General features: G+C 38.9%; 1 protein-coding gene across 1 annotated transcript in view; it reads left to right on the forward strand.

Moving 5' to 3' along the window:
* SLC49A4 (solute carrier family 49 member 4) overlaps nucleotides 1–24,835 on the forward strand; it is a 168,672-nt gene extending 143,837 nt beyond the window's left edge. Inside the window, exon 9 of the mRNA XM_069064936.1 lies at nucleotides 5,683–24,835. Within this exon, the coding sequence (XP_068921037.1) occupies nucleotides 5,683–5,798 (116 nt within the window). The 3' untranslated portion in view covers nucleotides 5,799–24,835. The remainder of the gene's footprint in view (nucleotides 1–5,682) is intronic.
* Nucleotides 24,836–25,354: the final 519 nt, after the last annotated feature.

Here is a 25,354-nt window from a genome sequence, read left to right on the forward strand (position 1 = left end):
TGTCAAGATGAAGAAAAGACCTCCATTTGGGTATTAAGTGCTGTGTTTAAACTTGATGTAACTCTGGGGTAGATTCAATTGTGATCCAGGGGTGGGGAACTTTTGACCTTTTTGTGTTCTATGGTTGAGCAAATGAATGTATTTTACTTATGTTTGGAAACTAATCTCCATTTGAGAAGAGGGGCTTTGTGGTGGACTTAATTAAGGTATAGCCTAGGGGTGGAGAAGTATTTGGAACAGAGACTTTGTAATTGATTGAATGATTGGAAAGTCCTGGGGTGGGGTAGGCCTTGGAGATGATTTAATCACACTTAGTAAATGCTGTATTTTGAATGATGTCATGTTTTGATCTTCTCTGTTCTGGGTTTGTTACTGAATAAAATAGAGAGCACCTATGCTGGTATTTTGAACCTGGGAAGTTGCCTTTCCTTGGCATTACATTACACATGTATAGCAGCCCAGGAAATTACCATTTCTGATGACTTGTAACAAGTTGGTATATTAGGTGTACAGAATGAGTTAGGCACCAGGAGACCTCAGTTCTCACCTAGATTCTGCTTTGTCATTTGGAAAATGTGTGAGGGAATGAGACCAGCTTGGGGGTGGCCAGCTCAGATGGAAACAGGGGACCGACCCCTAAACTCCACATGAGAATCCCTGTGACGACATGTTGACTTAGAAAACCTCATATTAACATTATCTATATTCTCTTGTATTTTCATTTATTTTGTTATATATTTCCCAATTATGTTTTAATCTGTTTCAGGCTCCACTCTAAGTGTTAGACAGCTCTGGACTACATGATCTCCCAGGTTTTTTCCAGCTCTAGCACTCTCTGTGACCCTATATACCCCATGGAGCTCCATGTTGTTTCCTAGGACTCAGGGGCTTAAAATTGAAGGTGTGCTGGATCCAAATCAAACCAGCTCAAGAACTGATTGTTAAATTCTTAGTATGAGCTTTTTTGTTGTGGTTCAGTCATGTCCAGCTCTTCATGTTCCTATTTGGTGTTTTCTTGGCAAAGATTCTGAAGTGTTTACCATTTCCTTCTTCAGAAGCTTTCACACCTAAGTAATCAGCACACACTACACATCAGAGCTTGATTTATCATTTTGTTGATTGTCTGTATTTAAAGTAAAGGAAAAAATGTTAATTGTGCAATGCAGATTAAACTTAAAAGTATGTTGTGGGCACATTTCCCTCTCCCCCCCACCTACCCAAGGGCTGGTTATTAAATATTTACTAGCACACTCCTGCTTACAATGTAGTCATTTGGTCAACAAGGAGATGTTTTTGGAAATTTCAAGCTAAACAGCAGTCAGTCTAGAGAAATATGTTAGCTTCCACAGGAACATACATAGAAGCAGCATGGTGGATTTGTAGGATTCTGGCCCTTGACCTCATTTTCATAGATGCTTAGTCAAAAGGAGTCAGATATCATCCCCATTCTCCAGGAATCAAATCATCTTTAGAAGGAATCTCAGAATAGATGTATAAGAAAGATGTCCTAAGTTTAAAAGTGAAAATTGGAACTTAAATCTATCTTTAAAAGGATAAAAATAAGGAAATTTTGGTACATCATATCTAACATCTTATAACACTGAAGTCTATAAAGGAAAACTCATCAGCTGTATTTTCTGAGGTAAATAAAGCTTATTAGTACACCCTGTACCTTTCACCCCTGCATATTATCATGTGCCCTAAACTGTGGTACATTAAATTTATTTGGAATGTTATTCTGATCATTTTTATTAGACCCATCTCCCTTAAAATTACAGCTTTCCAGGTACCTAGATAGATCAGTTATTTAAAGGAGGCAGCAGATATTATGGAAAGAGCCATTGGACTTTATGCTAAGAGATCTGGGTTCTGTTCCTAGCTTTGGTAGCTGCTCTCTGAATCTGGCTCTTTATTAGCTTTAGCATAATGGTACTTGTACCACCTGCTTCATCATGTTATGGGAAGAAAAACACCTTGTAAAAAAATTAAAGCACTATGTAAGTGTGAGTTGTTACCATTAATGGGTATCGTTTCAAAATTAGTAATATCAAGTGAGGCTTAAAACAAAGAGACATGGTCATCAGATATTTGCAGAGTCCAAGTTGGGGGGAGGGACACCTCTTTATTGTTGGGTATGGACTTTCAGGTGCTGTTATTTGCCATTAGCGTTGCACCAAATTCTAGATCACACAGGAAAAATTCAGGAGATGAAGAAATAAATGCCTTTTCAGACTGATAAACAGTTGTATGGTCAAACCTGTAGGGCTTGTCCATCAGTCTATATTTCCTGGACAGACTGCAAACAAACAGTGAAATGGGCTTCAAATTGAACTGAGGAGGGATTGCTTTGGGAAACTATGCAGTTTTTACTGAAACCCAAGTTTTTTCCCTGAAACAAAAGTCCTATCTTTATAACACCAGTATTCTTCCAGTGATATTTTATGGCTATGTCATGTAATATTAGTTTCTGAAAAGTGAAATGCAGTGGAGAGGTATCTGATGAATGGGAACAGGTTACAACACATGACAAAGAATTAGGTAAGAGAGCAATATATAAAGGAAGTCATCAAAGAAAGTATGTGTTCAAAAAAGGTGGGGCCAAACGTGGTGGCCCATTCCTTAATCCCCATTCATGAGGAGGTTGATTGAGCTTGAGAGATCTGAGGAGCACTAAGCCCACTACCAGTATGGTGAGTTCAAGGGGCTAGGCGGCACCAGGCTTCCTAATGAGGGGCAAGCCAGCCCAGCTCAGAAGCAGAGCAGGTCAAAACTTCCATACCTGTAAATAGTGGGTTCGGCTTAGGAGTGGCCAGTCCGGGCAAGATAGGAAAACCTCGTCTAATGGACAGCTTACATACCATCTGGAGGATTTGAGAAAGGCTCTTGGCATACTGGGAGGGCCAGACTGGCACAGGATATTCAGGTACTGGTGGGTTGTAATCTTCATCCCTGGAGGGAATACCTGCATCAGTGTGATGACTGGAGTAACTAGCTCAAAGGTCTGTTACAGAGAGGGATGACGAGTTTTAGGACTTGAGCAGGAGTCTGCAGTCTTAGTTGTCTCATTTGGAACCTCAGGGACAACTGTGATGTCATGGAAAAAGCACCTGAATTGGGTGACCTGAATTTCAAGACCTAGCTCTGCCACTAAGTACCTTTTTGACCTTGAGCAAATCACTTTCCCTGAGATTCCTTCTGGTTTTAGAACCTCAGAACTGTCTAAATCAAAGCACCTGGGATTCTCAGGGATGGCACACATTGCCCTAAAGTCACAACATAAACTGGCAAAACAATACCTTCATTTTATTTCTTTTTGCTTGTTTCGAGGTTATTGTTTAAAAAAAAGAAAAAGAAAAACTCAGGTTATATGCACTATGAGAACAAATCAATAACTAAGGTGAATTTTTAATTTTAATTTTATTTTTTTTTAAAGCAATCAGGGTTAAGTAACTTGCTTAAGATTACACGGCCAGTTATTTTGTGTGGGTGTTAAGTATCTGAGGCCGGAACTGATCCCAGGTCTCCGACTCTGGGGCCGGTGCTCTTACTCACTGCACCACCTAGCCAGCCCTTGAATTTTTTATTTTTGATAAACAGTGTTTACCTATTACCAAGTCTGAATATGTGCTTTTGCTGCCTTCAACAATATGAAATTGGCTACATTTTTATTCATTATGTCAGAAATAAAGCACTTTGAACATATGCCCAATTCACCTTAATTAATGACCTATCCTTATGGTAGTGAAAATTGACAAGTTGTTCCATTTTGAGGTAATAATCAGAAAACATAAAGGGTTTCTTAAGGTCAAAATGACCTTTTAAAATATTCATCATATAGTCAAATCAGGGGAAGCCTGGAATACAACTTTCTATGAAAGGAGCATTGGAAATCTAAGTCTTTGTGTTAGAAAACCTTCAGCTGGAAGATGACCTGTACTGTCAACCTACGAGATAACATATCTACTTCAGACGTGAGAAGTGTGGGTCTACAAAGTGTGCTAAACATAATCTAGAGAAAAGCTCCCTGCAGCTCGATTTTAAGCTCTTAATTGTGTTTTCCATTCTTAAGCATAAATTGCTTTTTTTAGCCATGTGAGTTCTGGATTCATCTGAGGCAGCAGTGCTAAGTTTCTTAGCACTGGAAACTGAGGCAGGATTTAGAATTCTGCAGAACTACTGAGGTAAAATACTAGAGGCAGTTTTAAATGGCTAAGTTTCTTCAGTAAATTGGAGGTAAAGTGTATTTAGACACAGCTGTTTGCATTACTTTAAAACGGGGGCGGGCGGGCATATTTTTGTTTTGTTTTCCATATTACATTTCCCAACCCCACTAGAATACTCCCTTGGAATAATGAAAAACAGTTAAGTAAAACCAATCAGTGCAAAGACCATATCTAACAGGAAATGTAACATTCTGTGCCTGGAGTCTTACCAGCTCTCTTCCAAGAGGGGGAGGTGTGCCTCATCATCTGTCTAGAAACAAAATTGATCCTGGCTTTTCATATGAGTTCTGCTGCTGACCACAGTGTTGTTTTCATTTACTTTATTGTAGCTTTTGTGTATATTCTCCTGGTTATTGGCTTTTTTTTTTATTTCCAAATAAATAAACTTTTCAGGGTAAGAATATTGTACACTTCACTTCACCCAGAGTCCCACTCTCAAATGAGATTCAGGGGAGAGCTCTGTAAGAAGGATGGAGAGGGAGAGCTCGGGAGATGCTGGAAGAGCCCACAGACTCAGTTCTTTCTGCCCCCCTCTGCCCACTTTCCAGGCTCTGCCCACTTTCCAGGCTCCGCCCACTCCATGCTTTAGCTTGAAATGGAAGTGAGAGGCTGAGGTGGGACTTACCAGCCTATTGGGGACTCCTAATTTAAGCTGACCGGAAAGGGAAATTTTGGAACCCACCAGAAATATTTCTTTAACATATTAATGCTGGGGCAGAAAAAGGGTTAGGTTAAAAGATTACATTTTTAAGATAGCACTTAAAAATTATTTTCTATTCTGGCAGTTGGTTACCCTGCATAAAACTAGCCCAGGACCCAAAACTATATCCCCATTAGGGGAATGTCATAGAACAAGGCTTTTTCTTTCTTTTTTTTTTTTTTGCTTGTCTGTGGTTTTAATTTGTTTGATAGATTTTATGTAAGATTTTACTCCTTATTTTGTGTATTTATTAGATTATTTGTTTATTAATGGTTCAAAATGTATAATAAAAATTTATACTAAGATTTCACTTCCCTACCCAAAGAATAGCTCTTACATTTCAAAATCTAGCACATTTAGTTATTTGTCTCCTGGGCAGAGATTTTTGGGGAGAGGGAGACTCTATTTGGGAACGTAATAGAAGGTATTTTAAAATTAACAAATTGACATTTGAGAGTGATTTGTTTTCCCTTGAAGGTGATAGATTTTTTTTTGCCCCTAAAGTCAGCTGTGAAAAGTCATCAATAATGTTGACTAAAAGAACTACACAGCAAAGGCCCAGAACCTTTGTTGTATATCATTCAGTCACAAGCCAGACTGTCAGTACTTATTGAAAGCTGTTTCCAGCCTGTCAGGTAAGTTTTGTTTTAACTGCTTTTTTTAAGTGCTGAGTAGATTGCTGTGCAACTGTAGCTGACATTTTGCTAGTGTGTTACCTGAATTTTTTTTTAACTACAATTTTTGTTTTGTTTTTTACAGAGTTGTCTTGGTTCAACTGGTGCCTTCCTGGGTCGTGTTTGCTCAGTCTGCTCCTCATTCTGTGCTTCAGGGAATCCTACGATAGACTTTACCTTGATGTTGTTGTCTCAGTTTGATAGCACAGAAATTTACAGAGACTGGCCATCTCGACGGCATACCAGATGTTTGCTTGGAATTGCACAACTAAATGGAGGGGGAAGAGAAGAGATTAAATTTTCGAAGGTTTTATTAGGGTACAGATTTTTATTTTTATGTTTATTTAATTACTACTAGGTAACAATAATGCAAGATTTGAGGGGTAATAGATGATTTTAAAATAAACCCATTTGGTGTATAGATTCCTGATTCATGGGCTGGAGGCCTCCTCTCTTTCAGAAAAAGCACTCCCTGAAACAGTGTAGTGTCCATTTTTTTACTAGTGCTAGACTACTAAGTGACAAAATGTAGTCATGAAGAGGAACTGAAGGGTAATACTGGGTCAATTTCCTCTACTATGAAAATATTTCTTCCTGAGTCAGATCAGAATAGGAAAAATGCCAGTAACTTCTTTAGAAGTTTAAAACATGTATCAGATTTTAATATAAAGTGGCCAACAAATGTGTAAATTACAGTAATGACCTACTTGTACACTACTTTTTTTTTCCAATAAAACCATTTCTTATACGACTCTTTATTTTTAACTAGATCAGACCCCTCCAGCCCCTCCAGTATACTCGTCCAAATGCTGGCTGTTTGGCTGCCTTCTAGCACACCCATCGTTTCATCTTGGATTCAGACTCTCAATACTTTGAAACATAATTTTGTTTCCTTAAATGTACCCTAAAAAGTGATTTTTAGTTCAGTTTTCCTAAATTTTTAGCATACTCACTTTCAGTGTGATAATTCACTTTCAGTATCATAAGACCTTTCTCTGAATTGGTATATAGTGCTTTTGTTAATAGCGAAATGACAAATCAGGTGGGAATGTTAAATCTTCCCATTCCATAGATTTAAGTGTGGAGTGGACAGTCCAGTGCCAACATGTACCTATCTGCATCTTGGTTAACTGGACGTATCTTAGGGCTTCCAGTCATTTTGAAACTTGCTCAGTCTGCTGGTGATTTCTGAATTGTATTCTTGTAGTTTAGTTGGTTTTGTAAAGTATTCAATTCTGGATGTATTTAGTGTATGTGTTTCTGTGCATTTGTGCTTCTGGAATATCCCATCATTGTGAGATGGTAGCTTTCTCAAGAAGAATCCAGTGGTTACCTCTCAGAAAAATCTTTCAGTGGCATAAAAAATAGTAGTGGGCTTGAGGCACAGAAAACATTCTAAGGAGAAAATCCAGGTGGAAAACATTCCTCCTCTGACATCTTCTCTGACCTTTGCTACTTTTTTGGTCTGCCTTGAAATTTTAACATCATTGCCAACAGAACCTTGTTAAGCAGAGTTGTTTTATCTTTGTCTGAGGCAGACAAAGGATTAAATTAAAGGAACAGCCAGGTGATTGTTCTGGCTTGATGAGGAGAGAGTTCATCAGAGCTCACCATTTTACACAACACATCTGTACCACATACACTCCACCCAGCTGCTTCTGCATCCCTTCTCTCTCCCTCTCTTCTGTGTCCTTTGTGCTTAGAATTAAAAGGCTTTCCATCTCACAGCCTCAACCCCATGAGGAGTCACAGGAATGAACTGAGACAGCAGCAGCTTCCTGGTTGTCTTTCTCTAAGTCCCAAACCTCAAAATAGTGCATGTCAATCACTTGCATATTATCTCCATCTGCAACCTCCTGCTCTCTGGGCATTACTTCTCAGGACCTGGAAGAAATTTGTTGGAGGGACAGAGGAAGGGAGGAATTTTGAGAAAACTGTGTTCCAGTTAACCTTGACACCTATTATTAACATTACTACTTTCCTTTAGTAAATGGGAAATGAGAACCTCAAAGATGAATTCAGGTTGCTGAGGGTCTGGGTAAACCATAATCTTTGTTTTGTAGTGAAGGTGTCAGGGGAACTGATGGAAGAAGAGATATATATTTGATGTCAAAAGTATCCATTTGAGGAATTTGGTATATAAAGTTCTGCTCCAGCAAGAATTCTTTCTGGAGAATATTCTACTCATAATTAATGGCTCTTTGAAATCATAATACAACATGAAGGCCCGAGTGGCATTCATGAAAAAAAAGTATTGTATCTAGTAAGTTAGACAGCATGCATGAAATGGGTTTGGTCTTTGCTTCTCTAACAGATCAATATAGTTCAGGGTTTATTCTTCTAAGCAATTAAGCCTCATATGGGAAAGCTATTGGAAAGAGACAAATGGATTTAAGAAGAAACATCTTTAAAAAAATAATAATAACTTTCAAATTTTCATTTCAAGTCAGCTCAACAGTAAAAATCACATTTTCTTTTTCTTGTTATTTTTGCTTTTAATTGTGTACATCAAAATATAGTGGAGGGGTGGGGGCTGTCTCGGGCATCATATGAATGAGATAGATCATAGAATTATGAAATGTTAGAGCTCCCAAAGAACCTTAAGAGGTCATCTGGTCCCAGCTCCTCATTTTACATATGAAGAAACAGCAAGAAGTCTCTTAAAGAAGGTCATGATGGCAGTGAGAGGTCTAGCCAGCACTAGACCTCTAGGTCCAGCTTCCAATTCAGTGCTCTTTCTGCTACACCAGAATTTCAGTCTAATTTTAGCATCTTTGTAGTGCTCATGAATAATTTTTCTCACAACTCATAAAAAGATGCGCTAATGGTAGTGAGGCTGTTACAATGTCATGACCTGAAGCAAGAGGTACAGAGATTGAAGCTAGCTGTTTATAGATGAGATTTTTTTTTCTTCTCCTTCATAAGCATCCTTAGTTCTGTGAGACTTTTAGATCTTACATTGAGGTGGATGGAATAATATAAGATTCCATAGAAGAGAAGAGCCTAGTCTTACTAAATTAAACAGTGTGGGAGAGAAGCTAATTTGTGCTACAAGCACCTTTTAATGCACAGGATCTTTTTGTGCAGTATCCACAGTGAAAGTGGGCAAATGTGTACGCCTACACTTGCTTAAATGTGAAGGAAGGTATTGTTACTAAAAAAGACAAAAGTCTACAAATATACTTGGTAGTGTTTGTTCAAATATGTGTGGTTTGAGAAAAAATTTAACACCATTCAATGTTCACATCTGTCTGTTGAAGGAGGAAGTTAAAATTTGCTCGTATGAAGTTCAGCTATTAAAATATTTACTAAAGAATTTTCTATTGAAGATGTTAAACACAAATCTAGTTACTTTTCAATAACTCCTTTTGTTGTCACAGAAAGCATTTTGCTATTTGTGTTTAAGATAAGCCACGTTTTTAAGTCAAGTTTAAAGACAAACCAAATAGGAAATTTAAGTTAATGTGAAATGTGTTCATTTCCTTAGTGAATACTGAAATGATGCCCCTAATTCAAATCCAGGACATTGGCAGTCACCCCCTTTCTACCCTCATAACTATCTTAGCCCCAGCAGCCACTACTTCCCCTTTACAAAGACGGCTGAAAATGTTTCTGTAACCTTGAAATGAAAAGTAATGTGATTTAAACCAGAGTAGTGGGTGACTGGATATATGAAATCAAAACTTTTATAATTCAGACTTTTGACTAAATCAGAGCATTTACTCAAAATCACATTGTCAAGTGCTGTATAATTGTTAATCATCATTATAACTCGAATGTTAAAGCTGGAAAGGACCTTGATGGTCATTTTTCTCTGAGACTTTATGTGGTAGGAAAGTCGAAAAGTGACTGATATTTATATAGTACTTTAAAGTTAAAAAGCAGTCCCATATGTCTCATTTGGTCCCAACAATCCTCTTTTATAAACAGGACGGTATCATTATCGCTTACTTTTCACTCATAAGGAAACTTGGGACCAGAGAGATGAAGAGGCAGCCTAGATCACAGGGCTAGTCAGTGTAAGCCCCAGGACCAGAGCCCAGGTGACCTGACTGCCAGTGGAGTTCTCTTTGTGAATGTGTTCTCTTTGAGTACCACAGGTAGAATTCTCAAATTGGCTTTTGAAACTGAAGCATGTTGGGAACTCTTTCATAGCCATATGAACAAACTTTTCAGTACAGAGAGTTTCATAGAGATGTCCTGGTGTCATAGCAAAAGCGCTTGACTTAGTATCAGGAGACCTAGGTTTAAATTCTGATTCTACCACTTAGTCGTCGTATGACCTTGGACAAATCCCTGAACTTACAATGAGCCTCAGTTTCTTATCTTTAAAATGGCAATAATCGTATTAGCCTTAGCTACCTCACGGGATTAGATCAAATGAAGTAACGTATGTGAACACACTTTTTCACTGAACCAGGAATGCTAATGCTTCAGTACTGTAGTCTCATCGGTAAGCTAACTCTATGCTTGCTCATCTTGTATAATTCTTATTTTTTCCCATAGATCCACCTAATGTGTTGGAGGCCTTCCATAGGTTCATTTTTATATTTTGTGGGTTCCAGTCCCCCCACCCCACTTTTCCCATCATCCATTTCCTTGATGATAATCCTTTATGTCCCTTCTTGTTTATTGGTTATCATTGCAAATAATACTAAGGTCTCCTTGCAGACACCATTTGTTTCTCTGTTACTTTTTGGGTCATCCACAACTTTGATTCTTGAGAAATTTTGGTGTTCCAAGATTCACAACCAGACAGCATTGCTGGGAGAACATTGGGGGGGGGGGGTTAAATATAGACTTTTGTTCTAGGGAGATCATTAAAAGCAGTTTCCCAAATACAATCCAGCCAACTTTTTTCCTTCTGTTCAAATCTGAGCCTGATTCATTGTCCATCTACTGCAATTGTCCCAGATGTATGTTGTGATTCGCTAATGATTAGGCCAGTTCTACTTAACCCCAGAGAGCAGAACCAGAAGCAGTGAGTAGAGGTTGCATATTTAGGAGGGGCCTGTTTAGGCTTGGTGTAAGGGGAAAACTTCCTAAAGATTAGAGCCATCCAAGAGTAAAATGTGGTCCTTCTGGAATAACCACTTCTGCCCTCCCACCACAGAAGTCTTCACTCAAAGAGTGAAAAATCACTTAGGTATTGAAGATTCTTGTTCAATTACAAGTTGGACTTGGTGGCCCCTGAACTTCTGTGATTCTGCCAATTTCTTTTGTATAATCATGGATGAAAGTCCCACAGTCTTCTATGACTTGATGTAATAAATATGTCATCCACAGTCAGAAGCATCTGGAGAATATCACTTACGTATACAGGATCATCCCTTTTCATTCTAGACCTTGGACAAGATTTCCTCCATGACAGTGGCAGACACCTGTTTTATCCTTCATCTGACAATTATAAGGTCATTAAAAGGAATTCTCTCTGTGGTTACATTTTTCAAGTAATCTTATGTGATATTAATACAAGAATGAGAGATTTTCTGTGTCATTTCAAAGGCAAATGATTTTTTTTTTAGTCAACAAACAGTATATATGGTGGAATCTTGTATTCTCTGCACTTTTCAAGCAACTATGTGATAAGAAGATGTGGTCTACTGTAAATAATTGTTTAATAAACCTGCCTGTTCCATTTTCATCAAGGATACCTTCACTGTGTGTAGGTCTTTTTCATAAAGATTATATCAGGATGAGAAGATAGACATGTCAGTCTATAATTATGATGTTCTCGGTCACCTTTTAAAAAATACTAATGTTATTCACCTTTTAACAACTCCTCCTCTCTCGGTGATGACTTCTAAAACAATGCCTTTGGAGATGGTGGATTTCCATGGATTTCTTCAATGTCCATTTTCTAGTCTATCCATTCTTCCCAGTTCATCTTCTCAAATATCATCTTAACTTCCTTGGAGTATAGTCTGAGGTATTAGGGTCCAGATTTTGTGGTTTGACCATTAGTAATGATGAATATTGATTGGTGCAATAGCAATGAAAAGTTTGTTCCATTTTCCATTTGTTGTCCTGGCAGTTTCACCTCTCAGTCTTCTCAAGATGATATAAACCAGTAGGGTTTTAGATTAAGCTTTCCGTAGATTGTTTTTTGCTTCTGTTGCTTTTCCCTGTTTTATGGGATTCTGCCATCATCCTCCATATATAATATACAAATGTCTTTTGCAAATGAGTATGTATTCTAAACTATTGTCGCTCTTGGCTGGTATTTCTCCCATCTTGGCAGGAAGACCTGGTGATTGCTGGCTAAACATGATTTCTGGCCCCCTCATTGAGTCAAATGCTTTATTTCTATTAAGTCTTTGCAGGAAATGGTGATAATCAAGGTCAGTGGCTTTGCCTCTTTCTATTTTCCGCTTTCATGTTAATGACATTGGGTTGAAGTTGTTGCAGTAGTATGCCATGTCTTCTCAGCTTTTATCCTCTAATTTGATGGCTATTTTGATCTTTGCAGTGGTCTCCCTGCACACAAAAAGCTGATTCTGATGTGACTCTAGCAGTAGTAACCAGCCATTGTTAAATGTGGTTGGTTTTATATTTTGTGAAGTTGTTTAGTGTTCGCTTTCACTATCACTTTCCAACTCTCTTCTAAAAGAAAGTATTCATGATATATAGGCATGAGGCTTATGAATAGTCTAAAGTAAGCGTTTGGGGCCTTCCATCTCTCAGGCCTGAGTCATGTGTCTCAGCACACTTTTTGATACACTCCTCTGGGCTTCCCTCCCAAGTGCAAGAGTTTGCATTTGTTCAGTTTGGGGAATGTTGTCAGGTACAGATAGAGGCACATAAGCTGCAGTTATTTTCGCCATGGTTCGTTGTTATTGTGGCTGTTGCTATTCATACTCATAATGAGCACAGACTAAAAGGCAGAGATGACTGTTCTGTGAAATGACATTTCTTGTTGCTTTGGAGAACGTGATGAAACCCACTCCTTTGTTTCCCTCCCCAAATAAAACACGTAGACCTTCCTTCCATTTAGTTGTACTTCATTTGCCCTCTTGTTTCATCTTGTTTCAAGAATATCAATATTGATGTACTACAGTTCTTCTGGCAGTATGTACATTGGTTTATCTTCGGGCAAAGATCTCACATGTAGGGTGACTACAGAAAAAAATTAACATTTGTAGACAGTCTACAAATTGTATGGTTCTTAGCATCCTCTCCTTTATTTATCTCCATTCTGCCAACTGTCACTACAAAAATAGAGGAGACTGCCTAGGAATGGGAGTCATTTTTTACTTTTATTTTATGGGTTCTCTATGGCCAGAGGAATTACTCATAATGAACCTCTTCTCATTAAGCTGTTGGACAGTCAGTCCAAGATCAGAATCAGTTCAGTAACCCAGACCTTACCTTTCCTCTATTCTCCAGCATAATAAAACTTGCTAAAGCTTATTTGTTCTCTGCTAAGTTGACCTTTGCAAACCTAGAATCTCCTGCATACCCAAATAAGACATTGGAATAAGACTTCATGGAACAAACTTAAATATAAGTGTCAGTTATTGTTTCACTTCTCCTCCAAATGAGATTGTACCAAATATACTTAATTATACATAAAGAAATTTCAAGTAGAACAGAGGTTCTTAACCTGGGGTCCATGAACTCTTGTTTTTTGATTACTGTATTTCAATATAATTAGTTTCCTTTACAGTCCTGCATATTTTATTTTATACATTTAAAAGCATTATGGCATCACCAGAATGGCATAAAAGGTCCATTACAGAAAAAAAAGAGACGAATACTTGCCTCAAGACAATATGGTAGTCTAACTTTTTATTGCATTCTAATATTAAACAGTACATGCCAAAATGCAGTAGTCTCTATTTTCCATGTTAGAGGTGTAGATGGTTTGTGTTTTAATTTAACGTAGCTCACTCCAAACTCTATGTATAGAGAAAGGGCATACTTTTTTCTCATGAGTTTCTTTTTAGTGGTAAGGATCATCTTTAATTTTTAAATAGGAAATATCAGAGAAAGCTATTCCTTGAGCCCTAACTCATGCTGAGGACAAAGACTGTGGGAAGCAGTGCTCTGATCTTAGGGGAAGAATGAGGAACATTATACAGTTCCTTTTCTTAATTTTTCTTGTTTTCATTGAAAGCCCATTCTGATATTTCCTGGTTGGTTGGTTAGTTAGTTGGTTGCAAACTGAAAATTCAACTTCTGGGTATGCTTTATTTGACATTTCAGTGGTTCTATCTCATGCTGCTGATGAAACAGATGAACTTTAAGTAAGACAAGACTTTAGCTTCTTTCTTGTCAATTCTTCCTTCCTCTTCCCTTCTCCCATCCAGCTTTCTCTCTTGTCTTCATATCTTTTTACTTATTTTTGACCTAGTTAAAGTGAATTTGTGGATTGTGGTCTTTCAGAATTGCCACTTTGGGGGAGGAAAGCTCGTCCAGCAAGATCAGTGCTGGATAGTGAAGAAAGGGCTGAACTAGGATTTATTTAGGAAATCTGGTTTCAGGCATTTTTCAGGCCAACTTCTTTTGAGTAATTATGGATCTCTTTGAAGAGGTCCTGCAGTGTTATATGACTTGATGTAATAAACCTAATATTAACTATAAAAAAAGCTCACATGTATGTTTCACTTCGAGGCTTGCAAAGCACTTTGCATACATTATCTCATTTGAGCTTAAAAACAGTTTTGTGAAATGGGTGTCATTATCTCCATTTTAAGTGAGGAAATCAAGGCTCAGAGAGGCTAATTAATTTTCCTACAGTTTCACAGCTAATGTATTTTAAATGGAATTCTAATCCGTGTCTTATTAACAATATATCTAACTCTCAGTTATATCATACTGCCTTTATCTAGCTACCTGTGTTACCTTAGGCAAGTCACTACATCTCTTAATATCTCTTTCCTCATCTGTAAAAAGCAAGAGGATTGAAATAGGTGCCTTCTAAAGTAATTTCCAGCTCTGAAACCCTACTTTATATATTGAAACCCAATATTGTCAGTACTCATAAATTATTGAAGTAGTCAACAAGTAGGTGCTTTGTAAAAACAAAGGACCTGATGGCTTCTTCCTAATAGGAATCACTCTGCACATAAAATGTTAAATACCTTGTATACCCTTTGTTGTGAAAAGGAAATGATTTGTGAGGTTCTAGTCAGTGAGAGATAAGCTGCCATTCTGTTTTCCTGAAGGACTTCTCATAAAAAATGCATGGTTTATTAAATTCACCAAATATAATAAAAGAAAGTCTATCTTCTGATGTTCAGATAGCTGTATGGAAAGTGAGTTGAGAGAACTACATTTACTCCCTAGTGTCAAATCTAAACCAAGGAAGTCTCTGTTGGATTGGTTTGATTCATTCTAAGGAAGCAAAGTTTCATGTCTGTAGAAATCAGACTGTCAGGTCAGTCTTTCCAATTGTTCTTTGAACTCCTTTCTGTGCAGCAGTGTGGCACTGAGAGACAGCAAAGTTAATTTGAAATAACATACAGGATCGCTTTTTGTGAAAATTACAATATTTGTCTACACTGCCAAATTGTTTTTGCAAAGTGTGCAGATATTTTCCAGATACATAAAATGGGCTAAATCCTTACTCCCACCTACTAAAAATATCATCTGTGTGTACAGGTGGTGATAAATAAGTCAATTTGTGGCTATCATATAAGCCTAAAATACATAAAGTTGTCCACCAAGAGTCATATACACCAAAATATTCAGTGTATGCATATACAACATTCACACAAACATAGATGATTATGCAGCATTTCAGGCCAAAGACTTTTCTTGGCCTATTCCCAAAGAAGTGTTGGTGATGCCAGGCAGTTATGCATACCATTTTTTGCAATTCTGTTTATTCTTTCAGCTTGTGTTTATGGAACATCTGTGTATTAGCAGTTGGGACAGCTTCCTTTTCTACTCTTCAGATTTGTAAAAGAACTGAAAATAACATTCTTACCTTCCAGGAACTTGCGGTCTAATTGGAAGTCTAATTGTGGTCTAATTAGGAAGATGGACACTCAAGGACACTTGAGACTGCATTAAGTATATTGATGGTGTTAGGAGTGACCTGCTCAGGGCAAGGTCTTTGCAGTGGTCTCCTCCATGTGTGGCAGAAAGTTCAGCCATTTTTGGTGCACCATAACTAAAAACAGTTTCATAGTGAGGATACTTTTGTCCAGAGAAAACATGACTTGTAGGCAGGATCTAGGATTTTCTAGGACTGTAGAATCAGATCTGGCATGCCAAAGCCCATCTTTGCTCCTGAGGGCTAGTAGAGAATAGGTAGCCATCCCAACAGTTCTCCTTGCTGAACTGGATTCTGTATTCATAGGCTTGATCCTAGGTTCAAACCGAAGCCTAGGTGTAGACAGAGTTGCCAGATAACAAATTTTTTCCTTATCTCTCTCCTTTCACCTCCCTTTTCTGTCTTTTTTCTCCCCTTCTGGCTTGCCCCCTTCTTCCCCTCCATCCTTCCTATGCTCATTATTCTTAGTCCTTATACCCTATCCAAACTTACTTTCAGGAAAGACTCATAAATTCATGGATCTTCATATACAAATTACTGATAGCATTTTGCTATATGTTTTAAAAGGGAATGAAATTAAATCAAAATAATGAATGCCTAATTGTGGAATTTCAGGAAAGAAAAACCTATTCTGGGAATCAAGGGACCCTTCCTTGGAGCCCTTAAAACCCAACCTTGCCAGCATGTTTGGGTCTTACTGGTTAATCCATACCTAGTACAGCTATTCTTGAAGCTCTGAATCCTAAAAGCAATTGTAGATGCCTGGAAAATGCCATAAAATTTTCATAATTTCTAATCCTGCAAAGAGATTTCATTTGCCAAAAAACCTCTCCACCTCTGAATTAAATTATTTTTCTCCTCTTATGCCATACTCCACCACCCCACCCCAAAGAAAAGAGAAACTATCCTTTTAAAGACTTGAAAACCACATGTTAAGGAAGTTCTGAAATAACCCCAACCCCCACAGATTCAGATCAATCACTTCTTTGACCTACATATATGGTACTAAAAATCCAATCCTTTTATCTAAATAGATAAAACGATTTTTAAAATCATAGGGCTAGAAGGGACCTTGAAAGAGGTCATCTGTCCAGCCACCCATTCCATCTACTGAAAGGCAATGCTTAATGAAATATCAATGGAGTACACTTCTGAAACTAAGTGTAATACGTGCCATCTATTTTTATTAGTCCTGTTTTTGTCCTTGTGCAGATAATGATCTAAACTGACTAATTCATAGGGCACTGCTTTTTCTTATCAGTGTTATTGCTGAGATGTAACCACTTTGGTTTATATTCCTAGTTTTGTGCTCCCTTTTTCTCTCCCCAACATCTTGAACCCCTCTCCTGTTTTCCTTCAGAAGGACCAAAAAGCCTTCACTATCCCTCACAGCTGGAGCCAGCCAAGAGTGAGGGATGAAATACAGGTGAAGGTATAAAAAAGGAGACTGATAGTATTACAGTGATCAAGGCTCAGGATTTAAAGTCAAAAGACTTTAATCTGAATCCTGGCTCTACCACTTAATGCTTGTGTCTTCTTCCCCTCTCTGGGTCTCAGTGACCTCCTTCAAATTGGACTCAGTGGCCTTCAGAATCCTGCAGAGAAAAAAATAGATCAAAGTATGGAAAAAGGAGTTAATTAGTCATTTGCACACTTGACTCCCACCACAGAAGAGTGGTCAATCTGGAGCATAGTCATGGACTCAGGAACTCCCCTTCTGCCCCTTTGCAAAGCCCTCCTAGCCACCCCGAGTTAGGTGGTTGTTAGTATATATTGAGAACCCTGCAGGAAGCAGGTCTGAAAATAGAAAGACAACACTTTTAAATGGTAAGATAACTAAATTCACTGTTGTGCCCTTGCTATCTTGGAGACTATGTGAGGTCAGAGAACGCTAATATATTATACGGTTTCAGACACCAAACTCAACAGAATAGACTGCAGGATAATCTTCACTGAAATAGCCCAGTGTTCTAACACTTAATCTCCCAGCCACCATGACCTCTAAGCAGCTGTTAAAAGCACCATAGCTCTCTTAGACTTCCCTCTTGATGTCAACATTTCCCATCTCTTCACTTAACAATTTTGCTTTTTCAAGGCAGTATGATACAGTGGGAAGAGCCCTGGATATGGAGTCAGAGAACTAGGTTCAAATCCCAGCACCTACTCAATGCCTTTGTGACCTTGGACAGATCACTTACCCTTCACTTTCTTCTTTTTTTCCTTTTTTTCTTCTTTCTTTCTTCCTTCCTTTCTTCCTTTCTACCTTCCTTTCTTTCTATCTTCCTTCCTTTCTTTCTATCTTTCTTCCTTTCTTCCTTCCTTTCTTTCTTTCTTTCTCTTTCTTTTTCTTTCTTCCTTTCTTATGAAGAGATTGCACTAGATGATCTTTAAGGTCCCTTTTTTGCTTTAAATCTTAAGGAAGTTCTGTAGATACTTGTCAAATCCATCCCTTTGCAGCTCTAGTAGCTGCCACCAGGTGAATAATAATCCTGGTTAAGAGGGTTCAGACCCAAATGATAAGCTTTCCTCCAGCATGGATTCCGCAATTATTTACTTTTCTCTAAAAATGCACTTCTTAAAAAAATTAAAGAAGAATAAATTATTTAAACACTAAGAAATCAACAAATTAGAGCAAGATTGAGCCATCTTCCTGTAGCTTGCTACTGTGTTCACCTTCAACACCTCTGATTCACTATTCAATCATTCTGACTTTCTCCTAGGCCTAAGTTATGAATCTCACTCTCAAATCTTGGGTTGAACTAGCAGTCCTCTCAGCTGTTCAAGTAGTAGTGATTCTGAGCTTAGTGTAATTTTGCATTAAAAGACTCTTGAAGGCCAGCCTTTAATTCTTCTCTGCCACTTACCTCTGTGGCTTTGAACAAGAATTTAACCTTTCAGGGCCCCAGCAATAAAATAAGAGGCTTGGGATGGATGATCTCGGTGTTCCTTCCAGCACAAAATCTGTGATCTTATGAACTAACTGACCTTATTCAAAACAAAAACCTCAGTTTGCCACCTTATCCCTGCAGTAAGAGGAGGCTCATAACAACTCTGTGTCCTCCAAGATCAGAGGAGGAAAGCCCCTCCATACTTGATCCCCTTTTGCCAATGAAAACACAATGAGAGTGGAGTAATATGCAGAATCCAGTTACCCTCTAACTATTCTCCCCCCAGTTAGGAAAAGGTTACTCTTGGTAGTGATGTTATTTCACTCACTCTACCCCCTCTCTCCTTAATATTGAATTCCTTTTCATATCAACCTGTCAGTTTCTATGGATTTTTTTAAAACTAGGTTTTCTGCTAACGCAAACTGTTTTTTTGTGTATGAAGAAACTCTGCCTTATTTTCTTTCTGAACATTTTAAAACTCAGTTTGACCATTACGAAGGATGGATTCCCTCCACCCACCCAACTGTTTGTTAGAGAGTAGTTTTCTCACAGTCTCATAACCATTATTCTATTCTAGGAGGGCAGCAGATAATTAAAAGGGGCTTGAGAAAGGGAGAGGAAGCTAGCTTAGCCCATAAATCAATGTCTATACTACCAGATGGCCTTTGGGAATACTATGGTTCATGTACAATGTGGGCTCCAACCCTATCTGAGAAATGTTGTGCTAATCCCCAATCACATCCCCTCTGGGTTCTTAAAGTTCCTCTTTAGCCCTGATAATTCTACTGTCAAAGCATGTGTTTTGTAGTGTGTAAAATGCCATGTGACATTTTAAAGAGAGGGAAGGACATTCAGTTCCTCTGGCTGGTTTTGGAGATAGAAAATTTGCTGGTACCCGGCCAAGTCCATGAAGGTCAGATAAGGAAACTGTAGATAGAAATTGCAAGAAGGAAGATATATATGGACCCCCTAGAATAGGGGTTTTTTGCCTTTCTTGTGTCATAGACCCCTTTGGCACTCTGGTGAAGCCTATAGACCCCTTTTTAGAATAATGTTTTTAAATGTATAAAATTGAATTACAAAGGAGCACAATTATATTGAAATCCATTATCAAGATTTTTTTTTAATTCATTAATCCTAGGTTAACAACTGCCCCAGAAAGTCTGGGAGACTTAGCAGAAAGAAGTCTTATAAAACTAGAGACCAAGGAATAAAGCAGCTCTTGTCTAACTAGAAAAGAGGCTGAGGAGGCAGTATGTTGTGATGAACACTGACACTGTAGTTAACATCCTAGATTTGCCACTTACTATCTGTATAACCTTGGACAAGTCCTTTCTGAGTGTTTCCACCTCAGCAAAATGGTTAGATTGAACTAGATGACCTTCCATTTCTTGACTTTTCATTATTTTACAGCGTGAGGGTCTGACTCCAGGAACCTTCAGAGTTCACTATTAATTATAAAAGCTGGCCAGTTCAACAGATGACCATTTTATGTAAATATAAAGTGAATCATAAAACTGGGTGGGCTCTTGCAAAGATCTTCCAAAGAAACATGAAATGGATAAAAAGCCGGCCTTGGAGTCAGGAAGTCATGGGTTCATATCCTGCCTCTGACACAAGCACTGTGGACGTCACCTAACCTCTCTGAACCTCAGTTTTCTCACTTATAGATGGCTCCTAAGGTCCCCTCCAGTTCTGTTAATGATCTCGTGAAAATCATCAGATTCAGCCTCTTGCTTCCAAGAACATTGATACTAACACTAGACTATTGAGATGCTACCATCTTCAGTCATCTATTTGTGTCAAATCCTTGATAGTTAGGAAGTTCTTCCATCTGGGGAGAGAACAAGTGGAAAAATGGAGCAAACCAAGGCAGATGTCCACAGAGCGAGCAAGTGAGAAAAATGTGCTGGGGAAGGAAGAGAAGGAACCCCTGGCCTATGACCAACCACTTGGTTCTTAGGAAATAATCTTAGTTATGAAATGGCCTGTGGCAAAAGTAGCTAAGAGAAACAGCTGGTATAGTGATAACTGGACCACCTTGGAGTCATTTGACCTTAGTTCAAATCTCAGCCAGGACACTAGCTATGTGACCATGGGCTAGTCAGATGAAGATTAATAATAATTGTATACTACCTTCACAGCTGCAGATTTCACAGTGAAGCACTTAATAAATGATAAGGTGTTCGTGTAAATATGAATTGCTATCCTAAGAACTTTGAGATAAGATTTTCTGTGTTTGTGCCTTGTCTTCACAGGCACGTGTTTACCCCAACCTCTCAGCCTGACATAATAAATGTTCTTCACCTATTTGGAAAACCAGTTCTTCTCTACATGGCTGCCGTACTGTTCAAGAACACATCTTTTATTCAAAAATTCAAAGAATAGTCAAGCAAACACCCTGTCTTCCACCCCAACCTCTGTGGTGTTTTTCAATCATGTCCTACTCTTTGTGACCCCATTTGTTTTCTTGGCAAAGGCACTGGAGTGGTTTGCCATTTCCTTCTCCAGCTCATTTTACAGATAGGGAAACTGAGGCAAATAGGGTTAAGTGACTTGTCCAGGGTCACACAGCTACTAAGTGTCTGAGACTGGATTTAATCCCACGAAGATGAATCTTTTTTTTTTTTTTAATGGGGTTAAGTAACTTGTCCAAGGTTACACAGCCAGTTATTTTGTGTGGGTGTTAAGTATCTGAGGCCAGAACCGATCCCCGGTCCTCCAGGGCCAGCGCTCTTACTCAGTGCGCCCCCTAGCCGCCCCCAAAGGTAAACCTTCTTGACTGCAGGCCCTGTGCTCTATCCAGTTCACTACCTAACTGCCCACAACAACCTCTAGCCAAAAATAATTCTTTCAAGTTGTTAGCTGTGCTGGCACTGTTCAAGTTACTTGGTTATACAGCATACCAGGATAACTGGTTTATCTTACAATCCTTAATGAGAAACTTTACATGATGCAATAGATCATAGAATTTTTTCAAACAGAAAAGAATCTTAAGACATTGAGTCCTACTGCCTTATTTTATAAATGAGGAAACTGAAACCTAGAAATTTGAAGTGACTTCCCAAAATCTTATAGTCAAGTTAATGGCAGAATCTGGAGTGGGACCTGGGACTTCTGACTTCTGGTTGATGTAATTTTGCACTTAGTGGGTGGGCAGAATTCCAGCAACTTCAGCCTTCTAGGGACAGCCATGAAGATGGAAGCTGGCCAAAGAAACTAATTCAAGGAAAATAACTCTTCTCCCCAGCCCAGGCTCCTTATTCTACTACCTCTGTTCTCAGAGGCACACAATATATTTGATTTATATATACATAACACTTGTTTATCTAGTTTTCACTGGATACCCTCAGTTCTGTACTACTTTACAATTCATCTAAAAAATAATCCGGTTTTGTTGCTATTGTTTGGGGGCTTTAGTTAGGGTTTTATTGTTCTGGGTTTTTTGTAGCCTACAAGCTCAATATGAGTAAACAGTTGTAGTGTGGTAGCCAAAAACAAGCTGGTATAATCTTAGACAGCTTTATAAGAATCACACCTTCCAGGTCTTGGGAGTTCACAGTTGCGTTGTGTTCCGCCCTGGTCAGACCTCAGCTGGAGTGTTGTGTTCAGTGTGGTGTTCACATTCCTGGAAGGACGTTGGCCAAAGGGGACAACCAATTTAGCCATGGGCCTTGAGATGGTGCCGTATGAGGATGAGCCAGAAGGACAGGTGACAAGGATGATGCTTGGCCCTAGAGAGCAGTCGTGGTTGGAATATGGGAAGAAGCAGACGTGGGTTTGAAATAAGTAAAAGCTTACTGAGCAATTAGAGCTCCTCAAGTCTGTAGACAGTAAGGAGCTGGGAGGTGAGTCTTCTGGTTTGGTTTGGATTAGATTAATTCCCTGAAGCTCCCTCCAACGCTGGGAGGCCGACTTGCAAGACAAGCCCTAGGACAGTCAGCTCAGAAGGGAAAGGAGACTGAACAGAAGCAGGCTCCGAGAGTTATGGCCAAGTACCAGAAGAGAGACAGCACAGGTTCCGATGATAACTCACACTTCCATGGCCCTTTCTTTCCCCTCTGAAAACCAAAGCTGTATAAGTCATGACGATGATGATGATGATGATTCTGCCTTGACTTTCAGGTTTGTGAGGCACTGTACTCATGGTATCCCATCCGAGCCTCACTACAACCCTGTGACGCAGGTGCTGCTATTAATCCCCATTTTACAGATGAAGAAACTGAGGCTCAGAGACTCAGTGACTTGTCTGCAGTTTCATGGCTAATAAACTGGGGCTGAGACACGGGCCTTTGCACTTCCAGTCCAGTGTTCTGTGCTGCCTCCTTCAGGCATGAAACAGCTTCTTTCCAGCTGTACCCTGTTACGGTCCTCCAGGCCTTGCCCTTTGGGGTTAGCTTTCCCCACACACATTTTGTCCTCTGCTCTCTGGTCCCAGAAGAAGCAGTGTTACCTTTTAAGGCCAATTTGGTCACTAGAGAAGGTCTTTGAGCCCCAAGTAACTTCGTTTCTTCGCCACTACTTTACTCAGTGACTCATCTGGTATGTCTCTAGCACTGGCCCTAGGAAACCAGCTTTGTGGCCCATGCTCCTGATCCTTCACCCATCGCTAAACACTGGGTTATCACTCTCCCCATCTTTAGCGTCCTTCTCTGGGCACTCACAATGCATACGTGCACATGAGAGGACAATCACCAACTTCACTGGGCCGTTCCCATTGTTTTCTTCACATGGCATTTCAGATGGCCCTACAATGTAGTAGAGAGCAAGCTGCCTTCAGAGTCAAGAAAGCTTGGGGTCAGAGCCTGCTCCAGACATCTGCTAGCCATGTGACCTTGGACAAGTCACTAAATCTCTCACTGCCCCCAGCACCTCTCCAAGACTCTCATCTGCAGGGCAGCTGCCATCTATATGGCTATAGGGAAGAGCTCTTCATCCAGAGTTCCCTAAACTGATGAAAATCATAAGTTTGGTCCCAAGAAAAAGCACCTAAATAAAATACCTAAGGATATTAAAAGTAAATAGACTCATAGAATGTCAGAGTTAGAAGAGCCCTCAGATGTCACCCAGTTGAACCCCTCTTGCTTCATTTTAAAGATGAGGAAACTTGAGGCCCAGAGAGGTGATGCCATTTGTCTAAAATCATAGAGTTAGTGAACATTTTAACAAAAAAACCTTTGCCTCCAGCTCTAAGGAACTGGGAGTTGGAGAGAACTGAGGCAAAGTCATCTCCTCCCCCTAGTTCTCGGGTGCTTTGGGGCATTTGAACCAGTGTTGGGAGAAAAGGCTTCAATTAAAGAATAGAGTTTAGTTGGATGTAAGAATCAATTTCTGGGCTTTCATGGGCTACAAAGAGAGGTGGATTTTCCCTGTCCTTGGATTCTTCAGTAAATGAATAATTAGCCAACTCTCCTGCATGACAGACACTCACCTGCCTGGGAGGGATGGCCCAGATGGCCTCTTAAAACCCTATCCCATTTCTAAGATCCTGTGATTAACTTTTCTGCACCCCAGTTTCCTCATTTGGAGCATGAGAGGATTGAACTAGATAACTTCTAAGGTTTCTTGAAACAATCTGAATGATCCTGTGATTCCATCTTACAACAAGGAACATAGTGAAAGCACATTACCTACCATAAGCTGGCAGGCTTCCAGCTTCCATCAACATGGCCATATACTCTTCCCTTCTTCTTCTCCCCCTCCCTTACTCCATAATACATAAGATTTCATTTTAGACTTTTTTCAGTGCACAGAATCTAGAGCAAACCCTGATGTACACAGTAGTAGCAGAACAAACTAAATGATTTTGGACACCTTTGCTGGTCGAAATGGGAAGTGGGGTTAAGAGAGAGAAGTAAAACCATGTTATAGGCTGTGGGGATTACACTGAATATATTTGTGCACATCCTTGTCCCTGATATGGATATCTGTCTTCTCTATGCACCTATGAACATTTTAGCTATTACTATAGATGAACAAATTCTTTTTTTGAAAGTGTGTGTTTTTAAACAGTCCTTACCATGTAAAGATTATTAAATTTTACTAAAAAAAATTTTTGAATTTTACTTTTGTAATTTTTTGGTAATTTTATAGATTTTTATTTTATGGCCAATTTTGTATGGAGATATGGAAATGTTCTGTATTTTTTTTCTTTTTAATGATAGCGGTAAACCTTAACTGTCAGCATCTGTAAACATAATTCATATGCAGTTAAGTTTCCTTTGTATTAGGGATTTTTAAAAGCAATTGTGTTTCTTACATGGTGCTTCCCTCCCTTCAAAAAGCTACTCTGTTTTACATATTGTGAATGCTGAAGATTAGGAAAAAATAAAAGATGAACTTAAAACCTCTGTGGTGTAACATCCTCAAAATGCTAATGTGTGTATATGGCTTTGGGAAAGTAGTAATTAAATGTTTAATGGTTTAGAACTTCCAGCCTAGAATGGCAGTTTTGGTCATTATTCACAGTAGTTGAGTTTCTGAACAAACCAACCATTTCTTTTGAGGACACTTATTAAAACGGCCACTATTCAGTCAAGAAATAAGGTTATGTTGATATTATCATCGTGGTACTTGTGGTATTGCATATGACCTATTGAAAATGTATGCAATAATGTAGCCCCAAGTTGGGTGGGTTTTGGTTTTTTTTAGTTTGGTTTTGTTTGTTGTTGTTTCCAGAAATCAAATGCCAAATGGCACTTGGGAGTGAAATCAAAACTCCTTGAGGGCATACACTAAGCCTCCTGAATCTGTATATTCCCTGTGCCTTGCGCATAGTGGGCAAGCCGTGAATATCGGTTGAGTGAGTATTGAATGAGCATCCGGCGTTTCTGCCCTTTTAAGTGTCATACACGCTGAGCACAGTCTTA

Source organism: Petaurus breviceps, unplaced genomic scaffold (genome assembly GCF_028583685.1).
Source record: "Petaurus breviceps papuanus isolate PSGF00001 unplaced genomic scaffold, PetGlider_PUasm1.0 90654, whole genome shotgun sequence".
Lineage (NCBI taxonomy): Eukaryota > Metazoa > Chordata > Mammalia > Diprotodontia > Petauridae > Petaurus > Petaurus breviceps.